The 21,150-nt window shown below is 50.5% G+C and overlaps 1 protein-coding gene across 2 annotated transcripts in view; it reads right to left on the reverse strand.

Annotated features, from left to right (window-relative positions):
• Window positions 1-21,150, reverse strand: part of ASH1L (ASH1 like histone lysine methyltransferase) — a 59,009-nt gene that overhangs the window by 14,319 nt on the left and 23,540 nt on the right. For both annotated transcript variants that reach the window (XM_081968127.1, XM_081968126.1), the window contains exons 4-16: window positions 17,129-17,230; window positions 15,982-16,678; window positions 15,136-15,378; window positions 13,199-13,293; window positions 9,766-9,839; window positions 8,310-8,355; window positions 7,928-8,036; window positions 6,409-6,615; window positions 5,164-5,310; window positions 4,255-4,363; window positions 2,659-2,820; window positions 2,075-2,169; window positions 638-795 (exon numbers count right to left, since the gene is read on the reverse strand). In XM_081968127.1, coding sequence (XP_081824253.1) covers window positions 638-795; window positions 2,075-2,169; window positions 2,659-2,820; window positions 4,255-4,363; window positions 5,164-5,310; window positions 6,409-6,615; window positions 7,928-8,036; window positions 8,310-8,355; window positions 9,766-9,839; window positions 13,199-13,293; window positions 15,136-15,378; window positions 15,982-16,678; window positions 17,129-17,230 — 2,244 coding nt within the window. The remainder of the gene's footprint in view (window positions 1-637; window positions 796-2,074; window positions 2,170-2,658; window positions 2,821-4,254; window positions 4,364-5,163; window positions 5,311-6,408; window positions 6,616-7,927; window positions 8,037-8,309; window positions 8,356-9,765; window positions 9,840-13,198; window positions 13,294-15,135; window positions 15,379-15,981; window positions 16,679-17,128; window positions 17,231-21,150) is intronic.

Raw genomic sequence — 21,150 nt, forward strand, 5'->3', positions numbered from 1 at the left:
AGTGCTATTTCTGTCTATCTATCTATCTATCATCTATCTATCATCTATCTATCTATCTATCTATCTATCTATCTATCTATCTATCTATCTATCTATCTATCTATCATCTATCTATCATCTATCTATCATCTATCATCTATCTATCTATCTATCTATCTATCTATCTATCTATCATCTATCTATCTATCTATCTATCTATCATCTATCTATCATCTATCTACCTACCTACCCATCTATCTTTTCTATCATCTGTCTGTCTGTCTACCCACCCATCAATACGGTATAGGGTTTCCTGCCTAGGCAGGGGGTTGGACTAGAAGACCTCCAAGGTCCCTTCCAACTCTACTATTGTATTGTATTCTCTCATCTACCTACCTACCTACCTACCTACCTACCTACCTATCACTGGGGATTTTAAAAAAGAAGAAATTGCGTGTAATGGCAAAGGGTCAGCTGCTTGAGCAGCGGGTTGGACTAGAAGACCTTCAAAGTCCCTTCCAACTCTGCTATTACAAGCAGCTGGATTTAGCAAACGGGCAGTGATGGAAAGAAGGTCTTGGTTTAGTTACGAGAAGCCTCTTTCTGGCGGCAACTTCGGGGCGCTCGGAGAAGGCGGCTTCAGAGGTCCGACCCTCACCGGATTTGATGTTGCCGTCGTCCCGACACATCCCATTCCAGCGAGTGTACAACGAGGGCGAGTGGAGGCTGTCGCTGTCGTGTTTGACCTCCTCCTGCTTCTGACGGATCTTGTCCCAGTTGCGCATCAAGAAAACGTGGTGTTTCAGCACAAAATTTCTAAAAGGGGGGGAGGGGGAAATGCCAGACAGGGTTTTCCACACATTGAACCAGACCGTCCTTCCAGCTCCGTCCAACTCTACAATTTTAGGATGCCGGGCAAGCATTGCAACCGTAGTCTGAGCATCCAGTGCTCGCTAGAATTGTTTGGCTGCCTTAATCGATTTCTGGACACACTTTTACAACTCTAGGGTAGTAGAGCTAACTTCCATATTAAAACCAACCAACCAATCAAATCAACCAACCAACCAACCAGTGACCCAGCAAGCAACCTGTTACCAATTAATCACCACCCATCCAACCAACCCATCATCAAGCAAGCAAGCAAGCAACAACAACAATCAACCCATCATCAAGAGACCAATCACCACCCAACCATCAACCAACCAATCAACAACCAACCAACCAGCATCAACCAACCAATCAACAACCAATCAACCACCAAGCAACAGCCAATCATCAACTAACCAACCAGCAAGAAACAATCATCCATCAACCAATCAACCACCAAGCAACAGGCAATCATCAACTAACCAATCAGCAAGAAACAATCATCCATCAACCAATCAACCACCAAGCAACAGCCAATCATCAACTAACCAATCAGCAAGAAACAATCATCCATCAACCAATCAACCATCAAGCAACAGGCAATCATCAACTAACCAACCAGCAAGAAACAATCATCCATCAACCAATCAACCACCAAGCAACAGGCAATCATCAGCTAACCAACCAGCAAGAAACAATCATCCATCAACCAATCAACCACCAAGCAACAGCCAATCATCAACTAACCAATCAGCAAGAAACAATCATCCATCAACCAATCAACCACCAGCCAATCAACAACCAACTAGCAAGAAACAATCATCCATCAACCAAGCAACCACCAAGCAACAGCCAATCATCAACTAACCAACTAAACAGAAACCATCAACCAACCAATAACTAACTCATCATCACCCAACTCACCAACAACCATCAACCCAACTAACCAACAACCCAACCAAGTCCCCACAGACCAATCACACCCAACCAGCCACCCTCCCATCAGCCAACCAATTTCCCCACTCTTGGCTAGCAAGCTGTGGGGCAAACCAGGGGTTATCCATTCCGAAGCACCATGCTGGGCCGACTTTGTTCCTTAACCCGCACAGCTGTTGCAAGACCCACCAACTAAGGGGCAGCCCAGCCCCGAGAAAGGATTGCTCCACCCTTGGGTTGAGGCTGGCAAGAGCCCAGGCTGAGAACCAGCAGTCCCTTCCCTTCTCCTCACCTTTCCCGGTTGGACATGGGCTTCATCTGTAGTTGGGGGGTCAGCCGAGTTGGGGGGGTGGCGTTATCGCTGGGCTCTTCGGGAAGGTGGCCCTTCTGGAAAACAAGCGAGGTATTTCTTGGAGGGAGGGAGGGGAATCTCAAGAGCGCTACATTGGGGGGGGGGGTGTCCAACTCTATGGTTTCACCCCCGCTATGAAGAAAGGTTTTCGGCCACTTCTGAAATGTTGATGGGGGCTGCGGGCGATGGGACGTAAAGGGCAGAATTGTCACCCGAAGCGACCTACTGATGTGGCCTGCCAGGGGCCAGCAGATTCGGACGGTGAGGAAGTTGGGGAGGAGGAACATGGGCCAGTCTGGGAGTCTGGGGAAGCTCAGCGTCTCCCTTAAACGAGGAATACCCGTACGCCATTCCCAGGGAGCTATTTTGCGGAGATCCCCGATGAGATTTCTGTTTCTCTGAGCGGACTTGCAAGAGGTTTAAGACCTCCAGGGTGACGGTTTTTTTGGGGGGGGGGGGGGAACCTCACATGCGCCTCTGACCAACGCTTAAACTGCAAAGGTGAACTTGGGGTACAAACTCACCCTCTTTTTCAACTTGTGCTTGGACTTCCTCTTCTCTTTCGACCGGCTCGGCCGCCTCTGAGCCGTGACCATCTGGTTGGTTTTGCTGAGCAGGCCGTTCATCCGCTGGCTTTTGCCGCCGATGATCCCTCGGCACTTCTCAAAGCCGCACTTGCAGAGTTGCTACGGGAAGGAAAACAGTGTGTGTGTGTGTGTGTTTAAATGGGGGGGAAGCCGGGGCGCCCGGAGCGATAAACAAGACCCAATCTGCACCCCCTTATTTATTTGATTTTGATCTTGGCTCTACAGGTAGTCCTTGATACGCAGCACCTCATTCAGTGACCGTTTGATGTTACAAAAGGGACTTAGGGCGCTCGCGCTTATGGCCGACTGTCGCATCTCCAGGATCAAAACATGACGGTGGTAGTGTGATCGCCTTTGGCGACCTTCCGACAAGCAAAAGACAACGGGGGAAGCCGGATTCGCTGAATGACCGCGCCACCAAATGAAGAGTTGCAGCAGCGATTCCCTTAACTGTGGGGAGGTTGTAAAACGAGGCAATACTTGCTTAACGCCTGTCTCACTTAGCCACAGACATTTTGGGCTGCAAGTCAAGGACCACCACTTGAAGTTTTAAAGAAGATGTTGGATAACCATTTGTCTGAAGTGGTGTAAGGTTTCCTGCCTAAGCAGGGGGCTGGACTAGAAGACCTCCACGGTCCCTTCCAACTCCTGCTATTGTATTCTATTCTGCTCTACTTCTATATTCTATTCTATTCTATTCTATTCTACTCTGTTCTATTACATTATTTTATTCTGTCCTATTCCTATATTGTATTCCTATATTCTAATCTATTCTATTCTAATATTCTATTCCATTCTTATATTCTATTCTATTCTGTTCTATTCCTATATTCTAATCTACTCTATTCTAATATTCTATTCTATTCCATTCTTATATTCTATTCTATTCTGTTCTATTCCTATATTCTATTCTTATATTCTATTCTATTCTGTTCTATTCCTATATTCTAATCTACTCCATTCTAATATTCTATTCTATTCCATTCTTATATTCTATTCTATTCTGTTCTATTCCTATATTCTATTCTTATATTCTATTCTATTCTGTTCTATTCCTATATTCTATTCCATTCCTATATTCTATTCTATTCTTATATTCTATTCTATTCTTATATTCTATTGTTCTATTCCATTCTATTCTTATATTCTTTCAATTCTATTCTTATATTCTATTCTATTCTGTTCTATTCCTATATTCTATTCTTATATTCTATTCTGTTCTATTCCTATATTCTATTCTATTCTTATATTCTATTCTATTCTGTTCCATTCCATTCTATTCTATTCTTATATTCTGTTCTGTTCTGCTCTACTTTACCCTACTATCTTCCTATTTCCTACTCTATTCTCCTCTCCTCTCCTGTATTGTATGAACAAGTAACTGAAGGCAGTGAACAGACCTAATATTCCACCCCTCTGCAGGGTTGGGTGGGCAGGGAGAGGGAAGGGACTGGCCCAAAGTCACCCAGCTGGCAGAAGAGGATTCAGAACAGAGACACTCCCCCCCCCCCAAAAGAAGCCCTCCGCCCTCACCTGCTTCTCCACGTTGAAGGAGTGGAAATTGTAGTCGTAGGTCAGCTCGGTGCCGGCTGGCATGTCCTTCAAAGCGTAGAGTCCGATCCGGTAGACGCCGTTGACCGACCTGGAGGCGGAGAGAGGAAAATGAAAAAGATTGTTTTTAAATGCACAAGGTTTTAATGCATTTCTCTGCGCAATTGTATAGGTAGTCGATTTACGACCAAAATGCAGCCCTGCAAAAATTTCTGCTGCTAAGTGAGACGCTTGTTAAGGGAGCTTTTCCTCGTTTTAAGACCTTCCTTGCCACAGTGGTTAACTGAATCACTCATCATCATCTTCTTTTAATGACCCCACAATCCCTTGCGGGGGTGGAATTTGGGCAACTGAATGAAACTGAATGTTTACTGGCCACTTGCCCTTCCTGTCACCAGAGCAGAGTTATGTTCAACAGATCAATTCTCACCATGCCCAGAGAGAGAGAAATATCTGCCTCTACCTAGGCTCGAACTCACAGCTTCTTGATTGTGAACCGAGAGCTCCACCTCCAGGCCACCGCACCCCCTCCTAGTTGTTAAGTGAACCACTGTAGTTATTGCATTAGTGACACTGTTGTTAAGTGGTTTCCCCATTAGTTGTCGGACGGTCGCAAAAGGAGATCCCGTGGCCCCGGGATACTGTGACCGTCATAAATACGAGTCAGTTGACAAGCATCTGAGTTTTGATCACGTGACCCTGAGGATTCTGCAACGGTTGGAAGTGTGAAAAAAGGTCCTAAGTGACGTCGTAACTTTGGTCACTAAATGAACTGTTTAGTAAGTCAAGGACCACCTGGATTTGAGCTTCCATTTGCTTTCGATCTATTTTCATCGGATGGCACGGTGACTGTCGTAAATAGCAGTCAGTCGACAAATGGGGAGCACTTACCATTTCTGCATCTCGCAGTTGGGGTTGCAGCTGTGGTTGATGAAACGGGCCTCGTTCCCCATGCGGTAGCTGTCAATCACCATCCCGCTGTCCAGGTTGAGGCAGTAGTGGTCGCTGTGGTTGTGGTATTGCTCAATCATACGATTCCTGGAAAGCCAACAAATGTGAGTAATAAGGGGGCTGGACTAGAAGACCTCTAAGGTCCCTTCCACATCTGTTATCCTGTCTTCTGAGCAGGGGCCTGGACTAGAAGACCCCAGGAGGGGCAGAGCTTCACGTCGCGGTGATACGATGACTTTTCTGGGCTCTCCGGATAGCCGTCGGACTTGAAGACCTTTAAGGTCTCTTCCACATCTGTTATCCTGTCTTCTGAGCAAGGGGTTGGACTAGAAGACCTTTAAGGTCCCTTCCACGTCTGTTATCCTGTCTTCTGAGCAGGGGGCTGGACTAGAAGGCCTCAGGAGGGGCGGAGCGTCACGTTGCGGTGACATGACGACTTTTCTGGGCTCTCCGGAAAGCCAACAGACTAGAAGACCTCCAAGGTCTCTTCCATGTCTGTTATCCTGTCTTCTGAGCAGGGGGCTGGACTAGAAGACCTCTAAGGTCCCTTCCACATCTGTTATCCTATCTTCTGAGCAGGGAGCTGGACTATAAGATCTCTAAGGTCCCTTCCACATCTATTATCCTGTCTTCTGAGCAGGGAGCTGGACTATAAGATCTCTAAGGTCCCTTCCACATCTGTTATCCTGTCTTCTGAGCAGGGAGCTGGACTATAAGATCTCTAAGATCCCTTCCACATCTGTTATCCTGTCTTCTGAGCAGGGGGTTGGACTAGAAGACTCTTCCACATCTGTTATTCTAGACTCGAAAAACTCTTAATGTACCATCCAAGTCTGGTTTCCTATATTGGGCAGGGGTCAGACTAGCAGACCTCTAAGGTACCTTCCACGCGTGTTATTCTGTATTCTGAGCAGCGGGTCGGACTAGAAGACCTCCAAGGTCCCTTCTGTTTCTATTATTCTGTGTTCTCAGCGGGAGGGGGGGGTCGGACTAGAAGACCTCCGAGGTCCCTTCCAACTCTCTTATTCTATATTCTGAGCAGGGGGGGGTCAGACTAGAAGACCTCTGAGGTCCCTCCCAACTCTGTCGCTCTATTATAGCAGGGGTAAACTTAGGCCTTTCTCCCCACCTTCCCTTTCTACGTGGAACGGATCCCCCAAATCCTCCTCCAACCGGGGCATTTACCTGAATTCCTGCTCGCTGACCACCTCTCCCAGGTACTCAATGATGAACTGCCCGGCCTTGAGGGATTCCTTGGTCCGGATGCCCCAGCCTTTCTCCTCCGCCCGGAAACGCTCGAGGCATTGCACCCACTCGTGCCTCTGGATCCGCTGGTTGCAGCACTGCTCCCCGCAGGGACAGGTGTTAGGCAAACATTCGGCAAAGATCATCCTGGGGGGGGGGGGGCAGAGAGGAGAGACAAGGCAGGCGGGGTGAGAAGGCGCGTGGAGGCTATCCGAAGCGGTTTTTTTTGTTTTTGTTTAAAAGAGGGGTGGGCTTCATCTCCCAGAATCCCCCAGCCAAGGTGGGGAGGGGACAGGAAGGGAAGCCGAGTGGGCGTCGAAGGCCCACCCGTCTTAAAAGTTTGGTGAGGTTGAGGGACGCCGCTCCGGAAGCCGCCACGAAAGAGAATAAATAAAGGTTTTATTTTGTAGTTGGAAAAGGTGCTTCCAACCTCGACAACTTTTAAGATATGTGGACTTCAACACCCACAATTCTTCCCTTCCCTTCCCTTTTCTTTCTTTCTTTCTTTCTTTCTTTCTTTCTTTCTTTCTTTCTTTCTTTCTTTCTTTCTCTTTCTCTTCCTTCTGTCTCTCTCTTCATCTCCCTCTTTTTCTCGCCACCTTTTCTTTTTCTTCCCAATCCCTTCTTTCTTTTTCTTTCTTTCTTCTCTCTTTATCTCCTCTTTTCTCGCCACCTTTTCTTTTTCTTCCCAATCCCTTCTTTCTTTCCTTTCTTTTTCTTTCTTTCTTTCTCTTTCTTCTCTCTCCCTTTATCTCCCTCTTTTTCACGTCACCTTTTCTCTTCCTCTTCCGTTCCCTTCTTTCTTTCCTTTTTCTTTCTCTCCCTTTTTCTCGCCACCTTTTCTCTTTTTCTTTCCCTTCCTTCCTCTTCCCTTCTTCCTTTCCTTCCTTCCTTCCTTCCTTCCTTCCTTCTCTCTTTCTCTCCCCCTTTTTCTCGTCACCTTTTCTCTTTCTCTTCCTTCCTCTTCCTTTCCTTTCTTTCTCTCCCTCTTTTCCTCGCCAGCTTTTCTCTTTCTCTTTCCCTTCCTTCCCCTCCTCTTCTCTCTAACCCTAACCTTCTCAATTACAGGGAGTCCTCGACTTACAACCACAACAGAGCCCAACATTTCTGTCGCTGAGCGAGACACTTAGTTAAGTGAGTTTGGCCCCCATTTTACCACCTCTCTTGTCAACTGTGGTCATGTGAATCCCCGCAGACGTGACGTTAGTGAAGCGGCCGTTAAGTGAATCCGGCTTCCCCGTAGGACTTTGTTCATCAGAAGGTCGCAAAAGGGGGACCGTCGTAAATAGGAGCCAGTCGACAAATTTGGATCACGTGACCGCGGGGATGTTGCAGCGGTCGTTAAGTGTGAAAAACAGTCCTATCTCACTTTTTTCCCCCAGGGCCGTTGTGACGTCAAACGGTCCCTAAACGGGCTGTCATAGGTCGAGGAGTACCTGTACTTTAATTTGCTGTGTACCTGTTCAAACAATCGTCCAGACACCCGCTTTTCCGGCTGTCTTCGGGCTGTTTGCAGTTGCAAGTGGTGGCTTCATAACCAGACAGAGGTTTGACGTCCACGTAAACATCTGTGAGGGAGGGAGGGAGGGAGGAAAAGGCACAGGATGAGGGGAGGTCCTGAAACCGGCTCAGAAGATGGGGAGGGGGCTTCGAATTTCAAAGGCTTTGCTCACCCACCCACCCACCCCAAAATATTCAACCAATCTGCCCAACAGACAGCCTGAGAGGATAGAAGGTCATGGGAGGTGGGTATAGGCAACTGCGGGGAGGGGGGGAGCTGTCTGGGGGACAACACACCCCCCCCCACTTCCAAGCCGTTACAAACACACAGACGGACTTACTTGATCTGATTTTTTTATAAAGTGGGACGTCCGGCTTTTTGTACAGCTGAAAGGAAAAGGGAGAAAGGGGACGTTTATAGCGTGGCGTGACGGAGGGCCTCCCAGGAACGGAATCACAGGGTTGGGAGGGACCTGGGAGGTCTTCTAGTCTCACACACACACACACACACGCTCAGGATACACAATCACACAGTTGGGAGGGGCCTGGGAGGTCTTCTAGTCCAACCTCCTGCTCAGAATGCAGAAGGACAGAGTTGGAGAGGGAAGACTTAGAGGTCTTCCAGTCTACCCCCCCCCCCCCCCCCGCTCAGAACACAGAGTCGTCGAACCGGAAGGGAGCTCGGAGGTCTTCTAGTCCAGCCCCCCTGCTCGGAATGCAGGAGAACAAGAGTTGGACTTCGGGTATAAAGAGTTTTTCTTTTCTGTTTCTCTTTCGGCTTTTAAGGCGGGAGAAATAAAATGAAGAAAATGTGTGTGTGTGGTGGTGGGGGAGAAGAACAAGAAGGAGGGAGAGGGGGGGAAAGCTTTTTCTTCTTGGACCCGGATCCAAGAAAAATAAGGCCTGAAATTTTTTCAGGGCTGTTGGCAGAACATCTAAATTCTCCAGAGGGGTGTCTCACACTCACACACACACACTCACACTCACACACACACATCCTCGCTGAAGAGCTGCTGTCAGAATAAAAGTCCCCAGCAGGATTAAGAGACGACATGTTTTGCCAGCCGAAAAACTGCTGTTGCTCGGGCACAGCAGGCAGGGAAGGAGGAGGGAGGAGGCAGAGGCAGGCATGGCTAGAGATGATGGAAAGAGTTTTGTGCAGGTAGGAAGGAAGGAAGGATTAGAATAGCAGAATAACCGAATTGGAAGGGACCTTGGAGGTCTTCTATCCAAGCAGGAGACCCTATACCATTCCAGGAAGAAGGAAGGAAGGAAGGAAGGAAGGAAGGAAGGAAGGAAGGAAGGAAGGAAGGAAGGAAGGAAGAGGAAAGGAGGGAGGAAGGAAGGAAGGAAGGGAGGGAGGGAGGGAGAAAGTAAGGAGGAAAGGGGGAGGAAGGAAAGGGAAAGGAAGGAAGAGGAAAAGAGGTAGAAAGGAATGAGGAAAGAGGAAGGAAGGGAAAAGGAGGGAGGGAGGGAGGGAAGGAAGGGAGGAAGAAAGTAAGGACGAAAGGGAAAGGAAGAAAGAGGAAAGGGGAAAAGGGAGGGAGGGAAAAGGAGGATGGAGGAAGAGGAAAGGAGAGGGGAAGGAAGGAAGGAAGGAGGAAAGAGGAAGGAAGGGGGAAGGATGGAGGGAGGGAAGAAGAAAGGAGAGAAGATGTCTTCAACATCTTCCCTTCCTTCTCTCTTGTTTAACCATTGCCGTTAACAAAAGACGTTCAGGGCAGCTGCAGCGACAGAAAGCAGCTTGCCAAATTCCACACCTGGGTCGGCCGAGCCGGATGCCGCTCTTACCCTCACCTGGTTATGCTTCCACTGCCAGAGAATGTCGTAAGGCAACTGGAAGTCGATTCGCTTTTGCCGAAGGTATTTCCCTGCAAAGAAACGCATCCGATCAGAAGAGAGCTGGGGAAGGGACCCCTTGGAGGTCTTCTAGCCCACCCCGCTCCGCTCAAGCAGGGGACCCTACACCGTTTGAGACAAGGGACTGCCTGGAGCAGCGATGCCTAGCCTTTTCAGCACAGAGAGCCCCAAATCCAAAGACCAGCTGGCAGGTGAGCAGATGCCTGATTTGGGGGCGTTTTTCGGGCCACAAAAACAGCCTAAAAAGGCCTGAAAAACAGTCTGCCAAAACCCAGAAGAGCATCTAGTGACGGTGTGCGTGGCCGCAGAGAGGGCTTTGCGCGCCACCTCTGGCGCCCGTGCCATGCGTTCACCACCCCGGCTCTAGGACAGCTTAAACCCCCGCCAGGGATTGCAGATTCAGCCAGAATCGCCAAGAACGATCCGGCTGCGACGTGGCCTGGAATCCCACAGGTCTTCTTTTAGCCAGAGGGCCGAATTCGGAAGAGGCTCTTGTCCAGTTGCACGCCAGGCTTCCCAGAATCCCCCTGGCTGGGGCTGAGGATTCTGGGATTGGAAGCCCAGACACCTGGAAGGGCGTCGGAGAAGCCAGCCAAACGTCCCGGAGTTGCGACGTCATTGCGAAAAGGGGAGAAAAGAGGACACGTTGAGCTCTTTAAAACATTCGTTCGGATTTTTTTCCAGAGCCTCACGTTGAGCTCGCGGCCCCGTTCCAGGAAGCGGCCGAATCCGCTGGGAATCTGTTTTCACTCCTATGACCTCACTGGAGGAAACAAAAGCCTCTTTCAAGAGCCTGGCAGCTGGCCCGGAGGGTGGGGGGGGGGGGCAAACGCTCCCTCTCGCCACCCAACTGAGGCAAGAGAAACAATCCAGTGATTCCGAGAGGCTCTGAAGCCGGGAGCGAGGATCTCATTAAAGCAGCCGCGTCTTTCCAGGAGGGTCTTTCCAAGGAAACGGCGGGCTGGGATTGGAGAAGGGAAGAGGTGGGGGGCAATCCATTTGTTAAGCCCCAATTCACAAATGGGGGATCCTGAGGCTTGTCTTAAGCGCGAGGGGGGGGGGCGCAACCAAGCAGGATGGTCACCGGCTCTTTGCCAACACTCCTCGGTCCAGCGGGGGCTTCCTTGGTGGGATCAGCTCAGCACTAGAAATCCCAAAGGTGCTTCCTCCTCCCCGCCCAAGAGGCAACTGGACTTTTTTCTTTTGAAGACGTTTCGCTTCTCTTCCAAGAAGCTTCTTCAGCTCTGATTGGAGGGTGGGGAAGGGAAGGATTGATGCTCCTTGCAGACCGCTGGTTTCCAGAGGGAAAGAAAATGGCAGACTCCAGGAACCATTTGCTCCACTCAGGTGACCCTGAGGACACAGGTAAACTTCCAAGTGGCCTCAACGGCCCTCTAAAAAGGATGCAAAGGACCAGCTGTCTGCAAGGAGGATCTAAGTTCTAAGTTGCTCCTGTCCTTCATTAGTTTCCATCCGTTGCTTCTTGTACTGCCCTCAGGTGCCTTGGAGAATAGCTTGACCCACTTCCCCTCTGTGGCAGCCCCTCAAATATTGGAAGGCTGCTCTCCTGTCTCCCCTGGTCCTTCTCCTCACTAGACTAGCCATGCCCAGTTCCTGCAACCGTTCGTCGTAGGTTTTAGCCTCCAGTCCCCTCATCATCTTGGTTGCTCTTCTCTGCACTCTTGTTTTCTCCTCCTGCAGGAAAGTCACGGAGAGCGGCGATTTGTTATAACTGTGGAGGCGAGAGTCACTACAGATTTGGGGGGGGGGAGAGCGAAGGAGGCTCAGTGGGGACTCTGCAAGGCGGATGCTTGGCTGGGGAGGGGGGGACGGGGGAGAGGCAGCTCGGACTTGGGGACCAGGCCCGGCCCCGTCGCTGGCTCAGTTCCAGGTGATTGTTACTCTTGGCAGCTTGCCTCTGCCCCGTAACCACAAACACGGTGGAGGGTGCTTGCCATAATTGGGGAAGACGACGACGGGCTGCGTGTAAATGTCCCCCCGCCCCGCCTCCCGTTGTGGGGAAAAGTCACGCCCGCACCCACTTCGGGAATGCAAACCTGGCTTCCTCACACTGGATTCAGGGTTGCAAACTCTTAAGGGGAAAAAAAAACCCACACATACACACAATGGAATGGAGCAAAGTACTGGAAGGTTGTGTCCTTTCACGGAGGCCACCAGGAAAAGGGTTTTTTTTAAAAAACCACAAAACCTATCTTGCTAAGCCTCAAAAGCTTGCACGCTTCATTGCTTGGGAGGAACAGGATTTTTTTTTTTTTTTGAAGTTTCAAACGTTTTGGGAAACGTTGGTAGTAGGCGGGTTGGGGGTCTTTTTTCTGCCTTGGAAACACAGCAGGGGCCTTTGTAGCTTTTTTTCTTTGGAAAATTGGTTTCGATCTTTTTTTTAACCCCGCTTTTATTATTTTTAGGAATAGCTCAAGACGGGGAACAAACCTTCCTGCTCCTGTTTTCCCCACCACGACAACCCTGTGAGGTGGCTGAGCAGGAGGGAGTGGCCCCAAAATGTCACCCAGCCGGCTTTCGGGCCCCAGGCAGGATTAGAACTCCCAGTCTCCTGGTGATTGGCCCAAAGTCACCCAGCCTCTTTCATGCCTAAAATGGGAATAGAACTCCTACTCTCCTGTTGATTGGCCCAAAATCACCTAGCCGGCTGCTATGCCTGTTATGCCTAAGGCAGGACTAGAACTCTCTATCTCCTGGTGATTGGCCCAAACTCATCCAACCGGCTTTCATGCCTAAGGTGGGGACTAAAACTCCCATTCTCCTGGTGATTGGCCCAGTCACCCAGCCTCTTTCATGCCTAAAGTGGGACTAGAACTCTCTGTCTCCTGTTGATTGGCCCAAAGTCACCCAGCCTTTTTCATGCCTAAGGTGGGACTAGAACTCCCAATCTCCTGGTGATTGTCCCAAAGTCACCCAGCCTCTTTCATGTCTAAGGTGGGACTAGAACTCCCAATCTCCTGGTGATTGTCCCAAAGTCACCCAGCCTCTTTCATGCCTAAGGTGGGACTAGAACTCCCAGTCTCCTGGTTTCTAGTCCGGTGCCTTAACACTACCTCAAACTGACTCTAATTAGTCCACCTTTATTGTCATTGTACATCATGTACGCAATGAAGTGAGTTAGTTGGTTAATTCCAATCAAGGAAGGTTTGGTGTCCTTGGGGGGCCTCTTGCCCCGAGGAACAGAAACCCTTGGCTAAATCCTGAACCCACGAGGTACCCTCCTTCACAACCCCCCGTTCCCCCGCTCCGAAGAAAGCGGCTCATGTCCCGTAATTCCTCCAGAGTCCGAGGAGGAGGCGGAGGAGGAGGCCTTCCCTCAAAAGCAACGGAGACCGTGGTCTTCACTCACCTACGTGGATAGGCGCAGGGAACAAGCCGTATTCGTGCTCTCCGGGCGTGTATTCCAGTTTTTCTTTCTTTAACTGGATCAGGCGGCTTTTGGGGCTAAGGGGGAGAGAGAGAAGGGGGACGGGGGGAGAGGATGAGAGACCGCAAAGCCAGCGCTGTCCAAAGACGTCTCCGTGGTCAGGTGGCCGGCATGACTCAACGCCAAAGGCGCACGGAACGCTGTTCCCTTCCCACCAAAGGTGGTGCCTATTTTCCTACTTGCATTTTTTTTACCTGCTTTCGAACGGCTAGGTTGGCAGAAGCTGGGACAAGTCACGGGAGCTCGCTCCGTTACGCGCGAGAGGGATTCGAACCGCCGAACTTTCTGATTGACAAGCTCAGCGTCTTAGCCCCTGAGCCGCTGCCTCCCCATTTCTCATTGCGAACATGCTTTTAATGGGTTATCTATCCCCAGAGGTGGGGATTGAGCCCGTTTGGCCGAAGTGGTAGCAGAAATCATGGATGGGCCTGTCTACCTCTAGGCCGTCCTATTTAGGCACATTTTTAAGGCTGGGCACATTTGCAGAATGCGCCCGGCCCAAAAACCCTCCCAAGGCTGGGCGATAAAGCTACCCTATCCAGAGAGAAATGCCACCTGGAGGTTTTGTGTGTTGTTTTACAGGGAAGGAAAAAAAAAATCCCTGCTTTTAACTTGGTTAACTTTGCGGTTCGTGGAGCCCCCCCTCCCCTCCTCGGGAAACCACATGGCTGCCAAGGAGAGAGGCCATGTGATCAAAGGTCTTCTTTGCTCGGGAGGCATTTTTAGACGTGTGTGTGTGTGTGTGTAGGAAACATTCTGGAAAATAAATGGCTTTTTCTGGGGCGCTTTTGGATCTCTCCCCTGAAAGCCGAGAGGGAGGGGAGAGGGGAGGGCCAGATAAAATCAAAATAGGAAACGCCAGATGAGTCATGGGTCTTGTGAGGGGAGGATTCTTTGACTTGGACGCAACTCAGGAATTCTGTGTGTGGCCTCCAGAGAAGGCGACAAGTTGAGTCGAACGGCACTGAACGTGTCTACACTTGAGTTTCCCTCTGGGCTGAGAAGGTTTGGAAAGAGGGAAAGAAAGAGAGGGAGGAGTGGGCGGGGTAGGAAGGAAGGAAGGAAGGGAGAAAGAAGAAGGCGAGAGAGGGGGAAAGAGAAAGAAGGAAGGAGAGAAGGGAGAAAGGAAAAAGAAGAGGGTGAGATGGGAAAGTGAAAAAGAGAGAGAGAGAGAGAGAGAGAGAGAGGAGGGAAGGAAGAAAGGAAGGAAAAGGGAAAGAAAAAAGGTGAGAGAGGGGAAAAGAGAAGGAAGGAAGGAAAAAAAGAAGAGAGTGAGAGGGGAAAGAGAAAGAGAAGGGAAGGAAGAGGGAAAGAAAAAAGAAGTCGAGAGGGGAAAAGAGAAGGAAAGAAGAGGGTGAGAGGGAAATGAGAAAGAAAGAAAAAGGAGGGAAGGAAAAAAGGGAGGAAAAGAAAGAAAAAAGAAGAAGGCGAGAGAGGGGAAAAAAGAAAGAAGGAAGGAAGGAAAGACAGGGAGGGAAGGATGGAAAGAAAGACAGAGAAGGAAGGAGGGGAGGAAGGGGAAAGAGTAAGAAAGAGGCAAGAAAAAGAAGAGAGAAAGGGGAAAGAGAGGGAAAGAAAGAGCAAGAAAGAAAAGAGAGGAGGGAAGGAGGGAAGGAAGGAAAAGGAGAGACAGAAAGAGAAAAGGAGGCAAGAGAAAGAGATAAAGAGGAGAAGAAAGAAAGAAAGAAAGAAAGAAAGAAAGAAAGAAAGAAAGAAAGAAAGAAAACCATCCCAAGCAAACTCCTAATTGGCTGACGCGAATGGTCGCTAAGTGAGGACTACCTGTCTTGGCCAATGAGAACCTGGCCAGGGAAAAGCGAGGCTGGAGCGGGGGGGGGGGGGGAGCGTCTCTGACTTACTCGCTGGTCTTGTAGATGTCCGAATAGAGGCCGGCCTTCTGGTACTTCTTTTTCGGCGGGCGGGCAGCTTTCTTCTCGCGCTGCACCAGGGGGGCCGACGGCTGTTCGGCTTTCTCCGGGGGCTTCCCAGCAGCCTCCGAGGAGGGGGGAGGAGGGGGAGGGAGGAGAGGGGCTGAAGGAGGGGGAGGAGGAGGAGGGGGAGGGGGAGGGGGAGGAAGAGGGTCAGGTGCGGCTTCTGAAAAGCTGGAAGGAGAAATTTGGGGAGGGGTGTGTGTGAGTCGGTGGTCTGGAGGCAAATCTGGAGGCCCAACCCTTGGTGAAATCAGCAGGTGTCAAGCTGTTACACGGGTAGTCCTCCACTTACGACACCTCATTCAGTGACCAAAGTTACGAAGCCACTGGGGAAACACAGCAACAACTCGTGACCCTTTCCCCCCCACTCCCATTTCCGACCGTTGTAGCATCTCCGCGGTTGGGCGGTCGAAATTGGGATGCCTTGGCCACCGACTCATATTTATGACGCTTCCAGTGTCCGGGGTCGTCATGGGGATAAAATTTGGCGACCTTCTTATAAAGGGGAGAAGACAGCTTCACCTCACAACTGTCCGAACGACTTAACAAACCGCAGCGGTTCCCTTAACAACGGCGGCGAGAAAGGTCGTAAAACGAGACCAAATCCCCTTAGCATGCGTTTGTCCTAGCAACAGAGATTTGGGGGGGGGTTGTTAAATCGAGGACTACCTGTATCTCCCCCTTTGGAAAGAAGCGCCCCCTCTTGGCCGCTGGGGCTCGCAATCATGAGGACTACAGCCTTGTTTTTCCCCTCCCCAAATCGGGAGGGCTCACCTTTTATGGCTCTCTTGCTCCTCGCCGGGCAGCGGCTTCTGCTTCTTCCTGGTCAGCTCTTCCTCCAGCCACCGTTTCCTCTTCGGCGCTTTCTCGTTCACGCCCTGGACTACCGACTCGATGGCGTCGGTCACCGTGTCGGGGCCGCGGTGGAGGAGACAGCCGGGCTCCCTGCTGACGGTGCTGAGCTCAGGGCCGAGGAATCGGCTCACCTGGAGCGCGTGGGAGGAGACCACCGGCGCCGAGGGGTACTTCCGGGGCCTCCCCGGCCGGCGCTTCACGAAATTATTGCCGGTCCGGGATTGTCTTTGGAGCTTCTTGGCTTTGAGGATCTTGTTGACGTGGTCCAGGTTCTTCTTGGTGGCCAAGATCTTGTCGTAGCTGCATATCCACCGTGTTTGGCTCTGCATGGCTTCCACCATGCTCCTCTTGAAGTGGTGGTGAGGGGAGCGACCGGAGAGGAGGGAGAGCCCGTCGACGCCGGGATTCCCGGGGAGCAACAGGTCGCACGATTTCTCCCGGCCGGGGCTGCGGCTGGGGCTGTCCGAGGGCAGGACGGGGGCGCTGGCCAGGACGGACTCCAGGGTCTTGTCCAAGGCCGCCTGGCTGTCGTGGTGAGCCATGCGCTGCAGGAGGTGGTCGGCGGGATCTTCTAAGGAGGAGCTGATTCTGGAACTGCGCGACGGGATCCCAACCACTGGGGGAGGGGTGGGAGAGAAAAAAAGGAACTTCGGTAAGCGAAGGTTTCATTCGGGTTTAAAAGCAACGGCTTTAAAACTGGGGACGAGAGCGGAAATGTTCCAGTGGCTCTCAGTTAGTTGCCATGTAGGCTCCATTACGGTCATAAGTCGAGGACTACCTGTATCGCTAACCCAGTGTTTCTCAAGCTTGGCCGCTTTATGATCGGCGGACTTCAACTCTCAGACGGCTGGGGGATTCTGGGAGTTGAAGCCCACCCCTCTTAAAGCTGGCTGACTGGGGCATTCTGGGAGCTGAAGTCCACCCATCTTAAAGCGTGATGGCTGGGGCATTCTGGGAGTTGAAGTCTACACATTGTAATATTGAGCAACACTGATTTAGCATTCCAGGTCCATGACACCCGAAGGCTTGCCTACACCTGTCTTAGAATAAAAGCCACACGGCCCACCTGTGGAAGAGGTGCTCTCAGAGGAAGACCGCTTCCTGGAAGGACTGCAACTGCTGCCCTCCGCCGATCTCTGCGAGAGCTTCTCCTGACCTGGAAGGGCGCCTGGTGAAGGAAATCGGACAGGTCAAAAGTAAATAAAGAAATAAAGCGAGAGAGAATGACAGGTGGAGACACAGATTCCAAACAACCTTTCCCTCTGCAGTTTCAAGAGGCCCAGATTCGGACAGCGAGGAGGGTTGGGGAGGAACATGGGCCAGTCTTGGAGTCTGGAGAAGGCTCTGATGAGGGCTCTGTGTCGGAGGCAGAGAGGGGGCCAGGGCCCTCTGACAGTTATCAGCTGCCTTCGGAGTCAGACATCAGTGAGGCAGAAGAACAGCTGGAGCCTGTTCCCAGTGGGCGCATGCGCAGAGCTGCCAGACGAAGGGAAGAGCTAAAGAACAGGGGTCGACTTGGGAATAAGGCCACAGATGGACGATGAATGGCCCCTCCCAGAGGGAATAAAAGAGGGGCAACAGGGGAGTGGAGTTTGCAGGAGAGACCATTAGCTCATTCCTGCATTCTTGCTAAGCATGAAAGATATCGGCCTGGCCACTCTCCAAGCCGGATAAAGGTCGGTAAGTGTGAACTCTCTTGAAAGACGGTGGGCGAGGAAAGGCTTTGCTGGAGAGGAATTCAATGTCAATCAAATAAAAGGGGTTTATCAGGAAGAGGAAAGCCAAGGGTTGGGTCAAATGTCCTTGGTGGGCTCTCCTTGACCGAGCAGTTGGGTCAAGAGCGAAGCACTGCCTGAGGGGTGGGAAGCTTCACCCTAAAGCCGAAGAAGCTTCTTGGATGAGGAGCGAAACGTCTTCAAAGGAAAACCAGCTGACTCTTGACCAAAAAAAATGCACCTTTGGGACAACCAGCATCTCTGTAGACTTCGCCCTAAAATAACCAATGCACTTCACAAGAGGCCGTACCACAGCAGGACCTTAGTTTTCTCTTCAAGGCAGCTCTTCAAAGCTTCAAGGTTGGGGACCCCTGGCCTGATGGATCCTTCAAGGAAGGGGAGGGCGCCCTCGTGTCCTTCTCAAATGCTCCGACCTTTGGCCCCGGCGGCTAAATGGACACGGCGGGCATAAGTGAGCGCCAGATGGCTGGAAAGTCTCCCTCGGGGACGTTTGGGGAAGATTAAAAGAGCAGGTGCCTTCACAGCCCAGCTGGCGGGCCTTTGAAGAAGAGTGTGTGTGTGTGTGTTTGTGTGTGTGTGTGTGTGTTTGTAAAGCTTGGCAACAGGCCAAAGGATGCTACGTACTGATGTCACCTCTACAGGCAGGTAATAGCTGTAGCAACCGCTCTCTCTCTCTCTCTCGGCCACAATTGCTCGCTTGCAGCCTTCGTTCACCCTCGTGCCTAGATCCAGGCTTGTGCACCGAAGGACGGCTGTGCAAATAAATTAAATACCTACCTACCTCTCCCCCCCACCCCCAGCCTCAGCCAAGTCAACCTTGTTGTCTAATTTAACGACCGCAGGGATTCAGTTTGACAGCGGCGGCAAGAAACGGTTGCAAAACGGGGCAGAACTCGCTGGACGAATTTCTCACTTAGCAACATCGATTTTGGGCTCAATTGTGGGGTTGTAAGTTGAGAAACGATCTATTTATGTATGTATGTATGTATGTATGCATGCATGTATGTATGTATATACATACATATATACATACACATACATACATACATACATACATACATATATACATACACATACATACATATATACATACATACATACATACATATATACATACATACATATATACATCCATCCGTCCATCCATCCATATCTATCTATCTATCTATCTATCTATCTATCTATCTATCATCTATCTATCTATCTATCTATCTATCTATAGATCTATCTATCTATCTATCATCTATCTATCATCTATCTATCTATCTATCTATCATCTATCTATCTATCATCTATCTATCATCTATCTATCTATCTATCTATCTATCTATCTATCTATCTATCTATCTATATCTATCTATCATCTATCTATCATCTATCTATCTATCTATCTATCATTAATTAATACACACACACACACAAAGAGAAAACCGGACCAGTCCTGCGCAGCGCAGGAATGGAGAAATGTGAACGTTGGTTTTGTTCATTGGCCAACATGGCTCTGAACATCTGGAGAGCGAAGCCCTGCTAATAGGAGAGGCAGCCACAGTTCCTGCTTATACGCCTGCCCCACTCCGCCCCCTTCGCCTGGACGGGAGGGGGGGAGGGATGGGGGGGGGAGAGGAGGCCTAAGAGAACCTATTTTTAATTATTGTGTGTTTGCACCGAAGGGCTGGGGTGGGGTGAGGCTTAGGGACAGCTGCAGCCCCCTTCTTCCCCCTCTCAGGCACGTTTGTGCCATACCTGTCCTGTTATCTGAGATGAGCCAGGCAGGGCTGGGGGGGGGGGGGGGAATGCCCGGACGAACAAACAGTGTGGAAGAGGAAAAGTGAGAGAATAAAGGCTCTCTTGAGGTGAAGGCATTTCTTTTGGCTAGGAAAAATGAGATCGGGCTGGGCTCTCTGGATGGGCAAACAAAAAAACATGGCTGCAATGAGAACATGAAGCAAGTGCTTCTTCCTTTAGTTCCCTCCTTCCTTCCTTCTACCCCTCTCTCCTTCCCTCCCTCTCCCTCCTTTCTTCTTTCCCTCTAATCCTCCCTCGCCTCTAATCCATCCTTTCTTCCCCTCTAATCCTCCCTCCCTCCTTTTTCTCTAATCCTTCCTTCTAACTCTCCCTTCTTTCCTTCCCTCTCCTTCTGTTCATCCTTCTTTCCTTCCATCTCTCCCCTCTAATCCTTCCTCCCTCCCTTCTTTCCCTCCCTCCCTCTAATCCACCCTTCCATCCATCCTGCTTTCTCTTGCTTCCTTTCTTTCTCCTTTCCTCTTTCTTTTCTTTCTTGATGTGAATGTCCACCTTTGCAGATGTTTTAGAGTCATGACTTTGTCAAACCGAGGTAGCCGGTGGCGAAGGTTTATAGATGTCATACCAGGTTGGCGTTCAGTGAAGGTCCTGGCCTAGAAACCAGGAGACTGGGAGTTGTAGTCCTGCCTTGGTGTGAAAGCTGGCTGGGTGACTTTGGGCCAATCACCAGGAGACCGTGAGTTCTAGTCCCGCCTTAGCAATGAAAGCTGGCTGGGTGACTTTGGGCCAATCACCAGGAGACCGTGAGTTCTAGTCCCGCCTTAACCATCGCTGGGTGACTTTGGGCCAGTCCTTCTCTCTCTCAGACCAACCCACCTCACAGGGTCGTTGTGGGGAAAACGGGAAGAGGAAGGAGGAGTGCTAGCTATGTTTGCTGCCCCTCTCGATTAATCAAGGCGGGATAAATCATAAAAATACAGAAATAATGAGTTGGCGCTCCAGAGTTGGCGCCTTTTAAACCTCTGCTGCCCAACTGGGCCTGGAGAAGTGGCACGGGGAGGGAAGGAATAAAAACGCAGGGAGAAGGAACAGATGGTTCCAATTGCTGGGGGGGGGGGGGGGGAGAGAGGAAGGCAAGAGAGGACAGCTTTACCAAAAGGCGATCTATTTTCCTCTGACTCACCCCTTAAATGCGCCAGCGGAGAAAGGTGGTGATTCAGAGAGACGGCACTCCAGCGGGGCCCAGAGGAGGCCCGAAAGCACACACACATCTCTGTTTTCTTTCTAATTAGGGCTGTTTCTCATCAAACCCCGCTCACTCACGCTAATGGAATTCCGCAGGAAATTCCCAGGACTCTAACTAACCAAGGCAACCTGTTTTCTCTGTTTCCCCCCCCCTTCCTTTCCCCCCCCCTCGCTTTTAACCCATTGGGGATATTCACGCTCTGCAGCACCAGCGGAGGGGTGCGCGTGAGCGAGCGTGGGAGGTGTTTAATTTATTTGCACAGCCGTCCTTCGGGGGCACGAGCCTGGATCTAGGCACAAGGAGGGTGAACGAAGGCTGCAAGCGCAGAGATTTATGAGAACGTCAAGGCATCGTTGTGAAAAG

This window comes from Natrix helvetica (genome assembly GCF_964273705.1).
Source record: "Natrix helvetica genome assembly, chromosome: 16".
Classification (NCBI taxonomy): Eukaryota; Metazoa; Chordata; class Lepidosauria; order Squamata; family Natricidae; genus Natrix; species Natrix helvetica.